The sequence below is a fragment of the Centroberyx gerrardi genome, chromosome 19, assembly GCF_048128805.1.
Source record: "Centroberyx gerrardi isolate f3 chromosome 19, fCenGer3.hap1.cur.20231027, whole genome shotgun sequence".
Lineage (NCBI taxonomy): Eukaryota > Metazoa > Chordata > Actinopteri > Beryciformes > Berycidae > Centroberyx > Centroberyx gerrardi.
Window position 1 is genome coordinate 19,798,650 of NC_136015.1, and position 13,166 is coordinate 19,811,815.

The 13,166-nt window shown below is 43.6% G+C and overlaps 3 protein-coding genes across 9 annotated transcripts in view; 1 reads left to right on the forward strand and 2 right to left on the reverse strand.

Moving 5' to 3' along the window:
• Window positions 1–4,353, forward strand: part of thrap3b (thyroid hormone receptor associated protein 3b) — a 22,804-nt gene extending 18,451 nt beyond the window's left edge. For all 3 annotated transcript variants that reach the window (XM_071901384.2, XM_071901383.2, XM_071901386.2), the window contains exons 9-11: window positions 847–1,078; window positions 1,618–1,767; window positions 2,588–4,353. In XM_071901384.2, the coding sequence (XP_071757485.1) occupies window positions 847–1,078; window positions 1,618–1,767; window positions 2,588–2,815 (610 nt within the window). In that variant the 3' untranslated portion in view covers window positions 2,816–4,353. The remainder of the gene's footprint in view (window positions 1–846; window positions 1,079–1,617; window positions 1,768–2,587) is intronic.
• Window positions 3,956–9,669, reverse strand: eva1bb (eva-1 homolog Bb (C. elegans)). 5 transcript variants are annotated; one of them, XM_078290143.1, is made up of 4 exons: window positions 9,545–9,669; window positions 9,330–9,408; window positions 6,792–6,942; window positions 3,956–5,776 (listed from the first exon to the last, which is right to left on the reverse strand). In XM_078290143.1, the coding sequence occupies exons 3-4, from the start codon at window positions 6,856–6,858 to the stop codon at window positions 5,343–5,345; spliced, it is 501 nt and encodes a 166-aa protein (XP_078146269.1). In that variant the 5' UTR covers window positions 6,859–6,942; window positions 9,330–9,408; window positions 9,545–9,669; the 3' UTR covers window positions 3,956–5,342. The 5 variants fall into 5 exon arrangements, with proteins under 5 accessions (XP_078146269.1, XP_078146268.1, XP_071757489.2 ...); XM_078290142.1 differs by having other exon boundaries at window positions 9,095–9,408; XM_071901388.2 differs by lacking the exon at window positions 9,545–9,669 and having other exon boundaries at window positions 9,330–9,509.
• Window positions 9,670–10,918: 1,249 nt separating this feature from the next.
• On the reverse strand, window positions 10,919–12,760 carry lsm10 (LSM10, U7 small nuclear RNA associated). Its single transcript, XM_078290473.1, has 2 exons — window positions 12,700–12,760; window positions 10,919–11,573 (listed from the first exon to the last, which is right to left on the reverse strand). The coding sequence occupies exon 2, from the start codon at window positions 11,534–11,536 to the stop codon at window positions 11,141–11,143; it is 396 nt and encodes a 131-aa protein (XP_078146599.1). The 5' UTR covers window positions 11,537–11,573; window positions 12,700–12,760; the 3' UTR covers window positions 10,919–11,140.
• Between the last annotated feature and the right edge of the window lie 406 nt (window positions 12,761–13,166).

Sequence of the window (13,166 nt, forward strand, 5' to 3'; positions counted from 1 at the left end):
TGTTGGAAGAGTGACAACAAAAGGGAAAGATTGCAACATTATCACCTCCTCCTCTCTGATCCTTTTTTCCACCCTTTTATAGTTGAATTTGAAACCCTACTACTGCACAGACTGTCTTTAAGATAGGACACAGTTTGTTCAGCACTTGCTGCGAAGATCTTTTCTAGATGTTTGGGGGAGTTGGGATAATGTGGGGAGAAAAATAGTTTTCAAGAAGCAGGGACAAGAGCCATTCATAGCATCTGAAAATATAACATCCAGTGGTCTTAGATTGCTAATCTCCACTGCATTTATAAACACACCTGGTATGCCTACTTTGTTAGGAACTTGCTTCCAGGAGATATTTTTTCTACCGAGGTCCCTATACAAAACTTGTTTTATAGTTCAGGAAATTCTGCTTCTAAATGCTACTAGAATCAATTTCCTCCATTTTCTGTCCCTCCCTGGCTGGCTACTTCCCTTGCCATTTCTATTGGACACATGAGTTTCATTACAGCATGCAGCACAAAAGTTGAACTATGTTGAACTTTTGGCGCAAGGGTCTGCACTTTTTTGGCAAAAATTCATTCATGCACATTGCAAACCATTGGAAATAATGGATTTTACAGCGCAGGGGTGGAGTTATCAAGTCCTATGTGAAAGTAGCTTTAGGCATTGTCTTGTATTGTAAAGGAGGAAGAGGTGAAAACGTAATCATGTCCTTCATAACACCTGTAACCATTTTCCAAACTTTCCAGGACCTCTACTCCATATCTTCACACAGTTTTGCCAAATTATTGATTTCAAGATTATTGGCCTGTGTATTTATGATGCTCACTCCCAACCTTGTTGTTTTCTTGCTCGCAGGAAGAGTAAGAAGAAGCGGGATCGCTCTCCGTCCTCCTCTTCCTCCTCGTCCTCTCCATCCCCTTATCCTCCGTCTTTCAGAGGTAAAGAGTACATGGGGGAGGGGATGGAGCACATGGAGGAGGGCTACAGTCAAGCACGCTATCCCCCGCGGGACTACGGCGGGCCGGTGGACAGGGGGCCTCGGGATTATGAGGGCCACAACACGGAGAGGGGCAGAGGACGCGGATTTGTAAGTCCCCGTCTGCTGTGTTAATCTCTTCCACTATATATGGTTTTCACTGTGAGATACTGACGTCTCATCTTCTTGCAATTCTCTATCCTAACAACATCACTGTAGACTACGCTTCTCTGCTCTGTTCCTTCCTCCTAATGCTAAGGAACATAGTGTGGATGATGATGATGATGATGATGATGATAATGATGATGACACTCTTTGATACATATTCCATGCACTACCTGATTTTATTAAGGTAAAGTAGCTCAAATCGGTGGAATCCTACCACTAAATAAATGCCTGGTTTCCTACAGTATAGCCTGTATTTGTGCCGCCTAATGATTGTCCTGTGTGTTCTGTCGTTCCCATCATTCTTTGCTTGGATCTCAGACTTGGACTACCGACTGATTTCCTTCTGTACTTGATTTTTCTGTTAAAGTCTATGAAATTACTGTATGCCATCAATTTTGGAATCGATGATTGTGGAAAAAAGATGCTGAAATGTACTCGTCGCTTAACTGTGAGTTTGAGCCTGCCTATTGTTTTGATTTCAGTACCCCAGAATGAGGGGAAGGGGTTGGAACAGGGGCAATTACCCAGGCAACAACAGCAATGGCAACCCCGCCAATATGAATGCCCCAGTGCGCCCTCCGGAGGAGGAGTGGGACCCTGAATACACTCCCAAGAGCAGGAAGTATTACTTGGTGAGTCTGAGAAGCTCCAAACTGATTTAATGACACATTCAGGCATTGATTGATATGTTGCACTTCGCTATTAATGTTCAGTTTGATTATAACTAAGTAATATGAGCTCATTAATACCACTCATGTATTATGTGAAGACAAGTATGATGACATAGAAATACTTGCAAATGAATGCATTCATTAGATTCATTAATGACCTCTCTAGCATAACTGGTTATGCTTAATATGGTGATTTTGGCGGGACATCAGGCAGCTCAAGTACCTCTTGTTTTTATACTGGAGACATCTTAAGCTGTGCTGTTGTTGCACCCATTACTGTGGTGTTTCTGCACTGCGCTTCCCAGTGATCACCTGTCAATCAAACAGTGTGTCCAGTACTGTGACGTCTGTTTCCTTGGATTTTCTGTTGATGATGTTTGAGTTTCTGTAGGTGGCGCTCTTTTCTTTGTTTGTTCAGCCGTGGTGGCTATCACTGCTCATGCTAACTACCCAGTTCTTCTTCTATTTATACCAAAGAATCTGCTATTGCTGCTTCCGGTAACGTAAAACGCATCACTCCCTGTGCGCCAGAGGATTTTTCCATGGAAAGACCTACCGACACAGAGAGTTTAGAACAGCAAATGTTAAAGCTTTCATGAACTGGGTATAGGTTGGATCATTATTGTGTTGTATAAATCAGTGATAGACGGTAACAAGACAAACATTTATTTATATGAAGACGTCACAGAATATTACTTGAACCAGAGTAAATATTGTCCTCTTCGGTATTACCAGCATAATCACTTTTCTCAACCTCTCTCTGCCTGTTTGCCCCCTCCAGCACGATGACCGCGACGGTGAGAAAACCTGGGTCGACAACCGCGGACGGGGCCGGGGTTCCTTCCCCGCCCGCCGCGGACGCTTCGTCTACCGCAAGGGAGGCAGCAGCCCCAAGTGGACCCACGACATGTTCCAGGGGGGCGAAGAGGGGGAGCTGGGAGACGACAACATGGAGCTCGACCATAAAGAAACCAAGGCTGTGGGAGACTCCTCCGCCCCGAAGCAGTAGACTGACTCCCCTCATTACTGCCATCGCTCCACCAGGTCTGGTAGCAGAGGTTAACTGCACCGCCGCCAGCGTCCCAGCATCAGAATGTTAATAGTGGTAATAAAGGGGTATTTTTTTTTTTTTTGTTTTTTTTTTGGTTGGTTGTTTTTTTGTTTTTTGTTTTTTCATCCGCGCCATCTCATCGTTTAATGGTTAAAAATTGTTAAATGAGTTTGAGCCTTCTTACAATTTGGGTGAAGGAAGAAATGTGTAATTGACTTGAATGAAGAGCAACACTCTTATTTTAGTTTTGTATGACAGATCTTAATTTCTGTTTTTTTTTTGTTTTTTTTTATGTAACAGTGCATTTCGTTCTCTTGCTTTGCAGTTGGTTGGCACTGAGTGCAGCCTCTAACGGTGACAGTATTGAGGCGACAAAAGTTCAAAGATGGCTCAATATTCTCTGAAAACACGACAAAATAAATGCATTTGTGCCTTAGAAATTCACATTACAGTAATATATGTACTTGTAATCTCTCTTTCCCTTTGTACTGCTTTTAATTGCAGTACTAAAGGAAGGTATTAGGTGATTTGCTTTTTTTTTTGTTTAATTGTTTGTGTTTGGGGCAGTGATAAATCTTTGGTGGTATTGCATGAAACGTTGGATTCATACCTCGCTCCATGGGACCAATCAGTAGAGAGCGTAGGCCTCATAATTGTTATTTACAAATTCTCAAACATGGAAGTTCACATTTGTTGTACCCCTGGACTATTGATGTTTCTCACTTATATTATCCAGACATTTTCATATAGTGCCACTTCACCTGTATTTCTCTTTAGGACGTAAAGACATTTTCTTATGTGTGTGCTGTATTCTCATTGATTGTGAATGTTCTCAGTTTAAAAAAAAAAAAAAGAATTTTCACTGTGTAAAATGGAAAGATTGGCACCAACGTCCTTTTGGCTTGCTTTGCTTTAGAGCTGATAAACAGATGTAGGTTGTGCCTCAATTTAGGTAAGTGGCTACCTGTGTTTAGATTTTTAAGATGAATGAATAGTTATTACAAAGGGGTAATACATATATAGATATATAAAACCTAAATTATTGCAGCCTCTTTACGTCTGGGGAGGGGAAAAAGTCAAAACAGAATATAGTTCATATTCTTTTTTTTTTTTGTTTGTTTTTTTTAAATACACCAATAGCAGTAATCCTCTAACATACTAAAACTGCACTTCAGTTAAAACCTGCTCTCACAGAACTAATGTCACGAAAGTGAAAAGATACCTGGCAAAATTGTGACAGATGTTTTGTCAAAGGTAACGATAAGTATATTTTTCGGAGGAGTTGACACAAACTAGCATAACTAGGTTTTGTGAATATCACTGTGCTGCTGTGTGTCCCACTTTAGACTGTACATACTGTATGTACTGAACAGAACTGTAGGACTGTATGTTTTTTCTGTTCAAATCTGAAGCTGAAATCTTTTTTACTGTTCCTCAAGAGCTTTGAATTATTTGTCTTTTAATTTTCAATAAATCTTTTCTTTGATTCAGTTCAACTCTGTGATTCTCATATTTTTCTTTTTTACCATGATCTACAAAATCCTGTTTACTGTTTTTGTGCAGACTGTAGGAATGTTAAAAAGAGCGCACAGTATTGAGTGGTATCTGATGACGCTTGAAGGATGTCATGGCCTGTTTTCGCTTGGACAATTGTGAGTAAACAATTTGTCACAGAATGAGCACATACTTAACATCGGGACATGATGAGTCTTTCACTTTGGCTGCATTGAGAGTTGTTTTCTCTGGCTCCTAAAACAATCTCCGATTCAGCCAGTGCCACTTACAACAGGACACTTCAGGGACACGGGACACAAGCGCTCCAGTTGTAAAATAAGCAACCTTTTCATGCACGGAGGGCTGGTGGAAGGAGAAAAATTCAGCCAACAAAAAACAGCGGGTCTCCTGGGAAATGGCTTGGATGCACTGGGGAAGCTCTGCATTGGTAATATCTACAGTACGGCAGAGGTGTGTGGTTCGGGGGGACAAATGGCCTTTTCATAGCACCTAAACAAGACATCTCTTTACCAGAGAGCTGCAGTGTTGTAGCTAAAATAGAGAGGGGTGCTGGGAATTGTGGAAAGGGAAACACAGGAAGTGACGGGGTCAGAGACGCCGGCTGGCGGGAGGGAAAAGGCCGGAGGGTTTCTGTGGGAAGCGGTCTTCTCTGCTAAGATTAGCCCACCCTGAAATTGCCTCCGTGGGAGCAGCTTGACTAGCAAAATTAAATAATCACAGATGGACATTACTGCTTCCAGTGTGTTCATGTCGAATACACGGCACTGTTCTGGTGTTTACCCCAAAAAGTGGTTAAAATTTTAATTATTCACATTGCAAAGATGGAGTAGAATACAGATGAAGCCAAATATGCTGCATACAAAATCTGTTTGTTGTATGTTTAAAGCACCCACGCAAATATAACCATACAAATGAAGGTAAACATGTAAGGTTATGAGTTCCTGCAGTGTCTGAGGTGGATTGGTTGGGTTTAGTGGTAATGCACCCGGCCAATGGTCCCTGTCCCTGTGACCAGGATGTCCGGCTGCCCGTTCCTCCATATCTCCCTCACGATGCGTTCCCTCTCCTCTAGACGCCGCGCCTTTTCCAGCTCCTCGGCCGACGCAAACACATTCACACTCCTCAGAGTCCCGTTGGACTGGCTGCTGCGCTCGCTCATGGGGCCCACTGTCACTTTGGGGATTTCTGCTTCCTCCCCGTCTTCTTCCCCAATGCTCTCATCCTCCTCGTCCTCGTCCTCCTCTTCCTCGCTGGACTCCTTCAGCTGTCTCCTCTCGGGGGAAGGGGGAGGCTTGCTGTGGCTGCGGGTCCTGCAGGCGATGCCCGTCACCAGGAGGCACAGCGCCAGCAGCAGGCCGAAACACACGCCCATCATGAAGTACAGGGCGAAGCTCTCTGGATTGGCTGCATGGGCAGAGGAACAGTGGATGGGTTTGTTATGAGTTCCAACAAGGAGTCAATGACAGTTTTCTTGAATCTTAATGGAATACTGTATACATCTTTAACTATACATGCTATACAGTACACACTTCTACACACACCTCCATAAAGACCAACAATAATATGAATTAGATTAGGTACATTTTCTGAAGAAAATGTGAGGTGGTCACTAGATGATTTCTAGTGGTTGCTACGGTGTTACTAGGTGGTTGCTAGGTGATTAGTAGTGGTTGCTTGGGTGTTACTAGATGGTTGCTAGGATGTTACTAGGTGGTCGCTAGGATGTTACGGTGGCTGCTTCGGTGATTACTAGTGGTGTTACCACGTGGTTGCTAGGTGACTATTCCTGGTTGCTAGAGTGTTACTAGGTGGTTGCTAGGTGATTACTAGTGTTTGCTAGGCCTTGAAATCACACTAGTAACTAGAAGGGCACTCGGAGAGCGCAGACCTCCACCATGCTATTATTGCTTGTTCGTGAGTCGGATCCGGATCCGCTCCAAAATTTAATGGGTTCTTCCTTGGCCCATGCTACACCCTTCCACGAAGTTTCATGAAAATCGGGCCAGTAGTTTTTCCGTAATCCTGCTAAAAGACAAACAAACAGACAAACAACCAAACAAACGGCACCGAAAACATAACCTCCTTGGCGGAAGTAATAAATGTGAATAACAGTAGTAGTGTGTTCGCCTAGCACACTAAATATGTGTGCAGTATGGACTTGAGGGGGCCAGAGACGGAACAAAATCTGTGTGCTCAACCATTTTTCTGCAGCCCGGATATTAGAGTTGTCACATGATATTCAACAATGTGCAGAGAGACGCTGTCAAAGTACAGCAGAGGCAAGCCAAAGAAAACAGAACACACAGGTACCTGGAACTGACTGAGGCTGCACAGTGAAATGAATTCTTAGAGCATAAGAATAACAGAAAAGGAGTCTTTTGTGGCGCTCTACAGTGCGCTGGACACTGTGAGGTTTTACCTTTGATGTGAGCGTAGGTTGCCATGCTGTTGCTGAGCAGCTCCATGTCTCTCTTAATGGGCTCCATTCTGGTTCACTCTGGGTTCAAACCTCTCATCTCCAGGACTGCCTTTTACGTGGTTAAGTCTGGACTTTCCACCCACGTCAGATCCTGTTAAACAACACAATGCAGACAGTTAGGCTGGAGCATGAGCAGTTAAATCCCTACCAATTCCCATTAACTGTCTTCTGCTTCACTCTGATATTGTATGATCTTTCATAAGGGACAGGCAGTGTCACTTATAAAGCCACAAGGGCCGTCTGAGCTCATCCTAAAGATGCCAAAAGCCTGAGAGAATGCGCTCCTCCAAATCCCCACCCATCATTCCTATGATCTAACACGGAGTCAGAGGTGACCGGACAAGGACATTGTGTTCCTCGTAAGTGTTTTTACACTGGGGCCCGCAGTGAGGACAGCGACGTGGGCCGCCTGCGTCTGACAGGAATGTTTATATTAGTGACATTTCTAATGCAGTGCCTGAGGAGTCTCTTTTCCGGTGCAGAGCAGGGGGGGTTTTCAGTGTTTTTTTTCCCCCACAGAAGAAGTGACATGTTGGCTTTCACATGTGTGTTTGGACTTTGGGTTGCATGTCCACTGGGAGAAACTCAAGTTGATAGAGAGGAATGATAGGGAAGGAAGAGAGAGTGAGAAAGAGAGACTGGTGGCTGGAGGGATTGGGACAAGCATGGAAACCGTCCCACTGTTACAGTAAAGCTCAATGTAAACTTAACGACTGATGTTTCCCCCCCTCCTCTAACATTCCCTGTGATTGCAACAACACTGTGCGTGGGAGCACAGTGTTTTTCTTTCTGGTACTTTCTCTCCAGGGAATCTAAAATCATGCCCTGCTCCAATCTGTTCTCCCACCCTGATCTTTATCCTGATGACTCTTGGCAGACCCTGGACACTCTCAAAGGCCCCCTTTTTGTTTTTTTTGGTGCCAATTACAGCGGTGGTCGCTATGGTAGCAATGACTGCTTGCTGGTCTACTGACTCATGGGAAATGGTTAGGTCTTGACCAGCGTTGCCTTCCGTTCTGCATTTAACTCACTTTCACAGAAAGAGGCATATCATCTGCATCCTCAATTTGCTGCCCCCAGACCTTAACGGCATAAGTGGAGTGGGTAATTTTGTTTTTGGTCCAGCTCATGTAAAGACAAACAATGTTTTCGTTTAATTAGGCCTGGGCCTAAAATCTCATGTCACTGTAAATTACATAGACTAGTGCTTCTTACATATTACAGACTGCTTTTCAAACATCAGATCAGATGCTTAATCAGCTATTGCATTTGTTACAGCTAACACCAAAATAACTAAAAAAACATTACAAGCCTCTAACAAGCACAGTCTCATTTGTTCTTCCCTTTTTACATGTAGAAGAACACTATGATGAAAACATTTTGCATGCAAAGCTCCATAAAACTTCATGACAGCCAGAAATAGTTTGTGGTGAAGTCTGCCCTAAGCCTGGAGCACCACGCCAATACCAGGAGGAGACAAATGGCCATTTTATGCAGCCATGGTCTCGGGCAGACAGATTTAACACCTAACATTTCCAGACAAGTCCAATAACTTCTGGAGTTAACTGTGCACATGCATAGACCGGCAGCTGTAGCTGTTTATGTGACCCATAAAACGCACTCCCGTTCAACCCTCCGCGTTTCCTGCTTAGATAATCCTATTTAAGTCAAAAGATGAAACTTGAAACCGTCTGAAGAGGCTGTTGTTTTACAGTAGTCCTTCCTGTTTCCTCCAGATGTTGTCCTAAAGCTACAAGAGGTATGAGTCCAGCAGTTCCTCAGATGGGGAACGTTGCTGTCAAAAAACATGCATCAACCACAGTAACTACTAAGGTACATATGGGCTGTAACAAAATACATGTGTGACAAGCTACTGGTTCCTCTGATCCTTTTACTCTGTGAATTTACATTAAAGAGGCTTTCATGCTCTTTGGAGCTACTACACCTATAAAGAATTTTACGGTCTGTGGCATTATAAAGAACATGGCACAGTCCCTACTAATAAACCAGTTTGTTGCCTTGTTTATTCCCTCAAAGTAGTAGAGTATATTAGGTAAGATCCTTGTGAAAATGTGTGAAAATCAATTACCCTGACAAGACCCCTTGGGTGGAAAATACAAGCTGACACTTATCTGAACATCAAAGATATCTGCAAATGAAAAAAAAAAAAAAGAAAATTGGAAAGAGAAATTGAAAAAAGAAAGAAAAACATAAGATTGTCTCTTAGTCAGAATGTCACTCACCTTGGTCCTGGAGAGATCTGCACAGCTTGGCTACCAGTGAATATACCACAGTATTTCCACTGACCGAGATATTAGTTCCAGATCTGGACTCGGGCTGTCAGCCAATATGTAGAGAAAATCCCATCACCCAGCGACACACCAAAACCTGATGAGTTCCCAAGAGTCGTAGAGGAATAAGAAGTGTCCGCCACTCTAGGAGCTGAATGCTGCTGCAGAGAGAGAGAACAGGACTCACGTGTGTCGCCTCCCCAACATCCACTCCCTCTCCCTCAGCCAAGAAGGGGTCCAGACTCGCGTTAAGGAGGAGGTGTTTCCTGAGAGATAAGTGAAACGGAGGGGAACTTCATCAGCATATAGTCAGCTTTCATCTGTATAAGACTTTGGTGTAGAAACCCCCCTCCCCAAAAAAGAGCCAAAAAAATCCGACCACACTATGATCCTCACTCTTACAGAAAGCTCTCCTGACTGAAGGTATTCTGCTGTGTGTGGACTTCAGCCTGGTGCTTGACCAGACGCAGCAGAGGGAGGTGATCTCTGCTCTGCCGGCCTCAGACGCACCACACTGAGGTCTGTTCAGTGTTAAGCCAGGAGGGTGGAACAGGAAATAGCTAGTCGGCTGCCATGGGCACAGGGCTGCGGTGCTGCGGGGCCTGAGGCTTAATTGAGCTCTTTGTATTTTAATCTCTGCTTTTTTTTTGGGGGGGGGGGGAAGAGCTCAGCGATATGTCCCTAACTGAGTTTAAGCAAATAGTGGAACAGCAGCACAGACTAGCAGGTGCTGTTGTTTGCTGGAGTTCGTGCAAGCCGAGGCTGTGTCGATCATAAAGGAATTGTTTATGCGGTCGTGCTGTGTATGCCTCTGTAAAGTGCTATTCTGAGCTCGGTGAGTGTTGATGTGGCACTCGGTCCAGTGTTTTCAGCAACGCAGTAAGCAGTCATTATGTGGGTTGCTGTCATTCAGATGTTCTCAAGGTTGGTTTTAAAGAAAACACTGGCGAGAGAAAAATATCTCCCCAAAAACCAGAGGCAGACCACAGCTCTGCCCGGAGGCCAAAACAATGATCCAGCTGCCCAGGGACATTCCTGAGATCTGGGTCCATGTTCCACTTGCTTCACCGCAGCGTCTCGCTCCATGTGAAAGATACGGCTGGTAACAGCGCTCCCCTCTACACTGCAGGCTTTATCTCTGCCAGCTGCCTCCGCCTGTGTTGTGTCAGGCCTGTCCTCTTCCTGACACTGCTCAAGAATAACATACCCCTTTGCAAATTCCTTGAATTCTCAAACACACATATTTTTGTGTATCAGGGAACACTGGGATGGCAGTTTCCAAGGGAAACACTCTCTTCCTTTCACTGCTCTGCTCCATTCCACTGGCTAAACAAAGTTCCATCCTGCTCCCTGTCAGTCCACCAATCACAGGAGAGAGTGACAGCTCGGTCTTGCATCGAGGGAGTCATGTTGGTGAGATGGAAAGCGAAGCTGTGGAAACGCCTGTTTGTTTTTCCCTCTGCCAGACTAGTATTGATCATGAGTAATGTTTTCCCCGGCCTGCATGTGGCCAGTTATTAACTTTGGTCTGGTTTCACACACAGACAGATGGGTATTGTAGTCTGTGCCAGGATTACTCAACATTCATACCCAAGAGCAAATACACCGACACCCTGGGCCACACCCTCACTCACTGTTAATTGTCATATGTTCCATAAAAAACACTGTTTTGTTAAGCTTAAGCCAGGCTTATGTACTGTAGCAGAGAAATGACTGTACTCTAACAGAAAGGCTGAGGAAGTACAATGAATTACTTGTGTAAAAAGAAATGTCTTTATTTACAATTTCCATACAGTCTTTACAAAATTATTGTTGTTTATGTCTTCTTCAAAGGAAAAAGTAGAAAAATATTCATCTCTGGTTCTGTATCTATAACAAAACAGACCCAGTTGTCAACATACAAAATAGAAGACAGCCAACTTTGGACTAGTTGTCATCTCGGACAAAACACTATCCAGTAGAAATTCTGTATCTTTCTACAAAACAAAACAAAAAAAGTCAATTCTTTTTCTTGGCATACTCCTTCCTGCCGCTGCCAAAGTTGCGGACCCGGTGGATCTTGGCCAGCTGGGTCTGTATGGTCTCCATGATGTCCAGGTGGTCGGGGATGTGGACGTAGCGGACGTTCCTGCCGGTGACGAAGAGGTCCTGCAGCTGCGTGAGCCGCCCCCGCCGGTCCCGGTACAGCACCTCCTCCAGACGCACGTTCATGAAGGCGTCCACGTTGATGACGCGGCCCCGCGCCGTGCTCTCGTCCCTCAGGTCCACCGTGGTCACCTGGCCCTGCAGGCCCTGCAGCAGGATCACCAGGCTGTTCTCGGCGATCGTGCGCTCCCGAATAGAGCCGGCTACTTCAGCTAGTGCTGGGGTTCGAGTCCCTTCCTCTGACTCCATGGACGCAGATGAAGGGATTCTCTGGCAGGAGGGAAAGCTGTAGGTAGGCAGGAGGTCAACAGAGGTCAAACAATTCATCACCAGCAGGAGAAATTTATACTTCTATCCAAAACTGATGCATCTTAGAGCTGAGGGGGGCTGTGAAACTGCAGTGGTAACTTACATTTAATGATTGCAACTGAATTATATGAAATAACACTTTATATTTATAGGCTACCTATAGTGACAGGGTTCCCACACCTTTTCACTGATGAAATTCTAAAACTTCTCCATGACTTTTCAAATTCCCATGACCATATTTTAATGAGCCTGAATGAAAAGGTAACCCTCAACTACATTAACTTTAAGAATTAGTTTATTTTTCCACTCTAAAATCAAGGATTATAATATAACTTTAACTCTGTCAACAAAAAACAGTCAGCAAACAATATTTTCCTCCAGTAGGAAGGTCTAGACTGTTTTGGAGCCAGCCATTTGACAGTATTCAAGAAAAAAAATCATTAACTTAACAAATACAATTCCATGACTTTTCCAAAAAGAGAAGAGTGGGAACCCTGATAATCCATCTCAAATCTCATTTGTGGCACAAAGCTGAGAGGCGTAGGAACACTACTTTAAATTGTGGATGAAAAATCGAAAGAAACCCAAAAGTATTGTATAACTTGTATGCATTTATTATGGAACATTTTGGTCGTTGCTGCTAAGTTCGTCTATGCTGCCAGACACTTTGAGCAGGTAAACAACCAGTCTGTTTTCTGTGCTTAAAAGCAATTTGGCTGGTAATAGGTATTTACCATGGAGGTATTATGCATTTACATCCAGCTCAGCTCATTTTAACGTATCATTTAACCGGGAAAACGGTGATGTTACTGTAGACACCGCTATTGAATCGTTTCATATGTGCATTTAAACCTCGAAATTATTCGCGTTTTATTTTATAAACCATAAAATATTAAGCTAATGTGAATGTTTACGTGCGTGTTTGCCTGCATTGCCAAACTATAATCTCCAAATCATGAGCAACAGCCACCGTGGTAGCTTCAGTGGCCGATTTTACTGTGAACATGATTAAAATAAAGCTCGTGTTACATAGTCATACATATATGTCATGTGTTACAGTTACCTGCATTAGTTTAAATCCTTAATTCATTTGAAACTCATACCTGTATAACTTTTTTGGGGGGGTAAAGGACCGCTACAAAACGTCAACAAAACATTTTTCTCAAAGAGGGAAGAACCAGGAAGAGCAGCGTGATGACGTTTCACGTTGCGCCACAGATTTCCGTCAACACAATACATCAGCGCCCTCTGGAGGCTCCCCGCTGCTACTTTAGAAAAAAACAGTATCATCCTGGTTTACACTATAATCTAGTCCAGTTCCCAAACTTTTCCAGTGTCTAAGATCTCCCAATAGATACATATTAAACCACGGAGCCCCATTTGATAGGATTTTGTCCTAAGAAACCCTAATTTAACCCCTAATTTAACCCTAGCCTACTGGGAACCGCTGATCAACTAGTAGGTGAAAAACAGAAGACAAACAGATATTTGAATAATCACTTTACTGTAATGAAAACATATACAGCTAAAATTATCATACAGAAAATAAATTACCAAATATGGCAAATCT

What these genes read in the sequence shown, in the direction of transcription:
- eva1bb (XM_078290143.1), bottom strand. Translation starts at nt 6,858, where the DNA reads ATGGAGCCCATTAAGAGAGACATGGAGCTGCTCAGCAACAGCATGGCA. An exon ending in AACCTACGCTCACATCAAAG is followed by an intron (nt 5,777 to 6,791) that starts GTAAAACCTCAC and finishes CTGCCCATGCAG; the next exon opens with CCAATCCAGAGAGCTTCGCC.
- lsm10 (XM_078290473.1), bottom strand. Translation starts at nt 11,536, where the DNA reads ATGGAGTCAGAGGAAGGGACTCGAACCCCAGCACTAGCTGAAGTAGCC.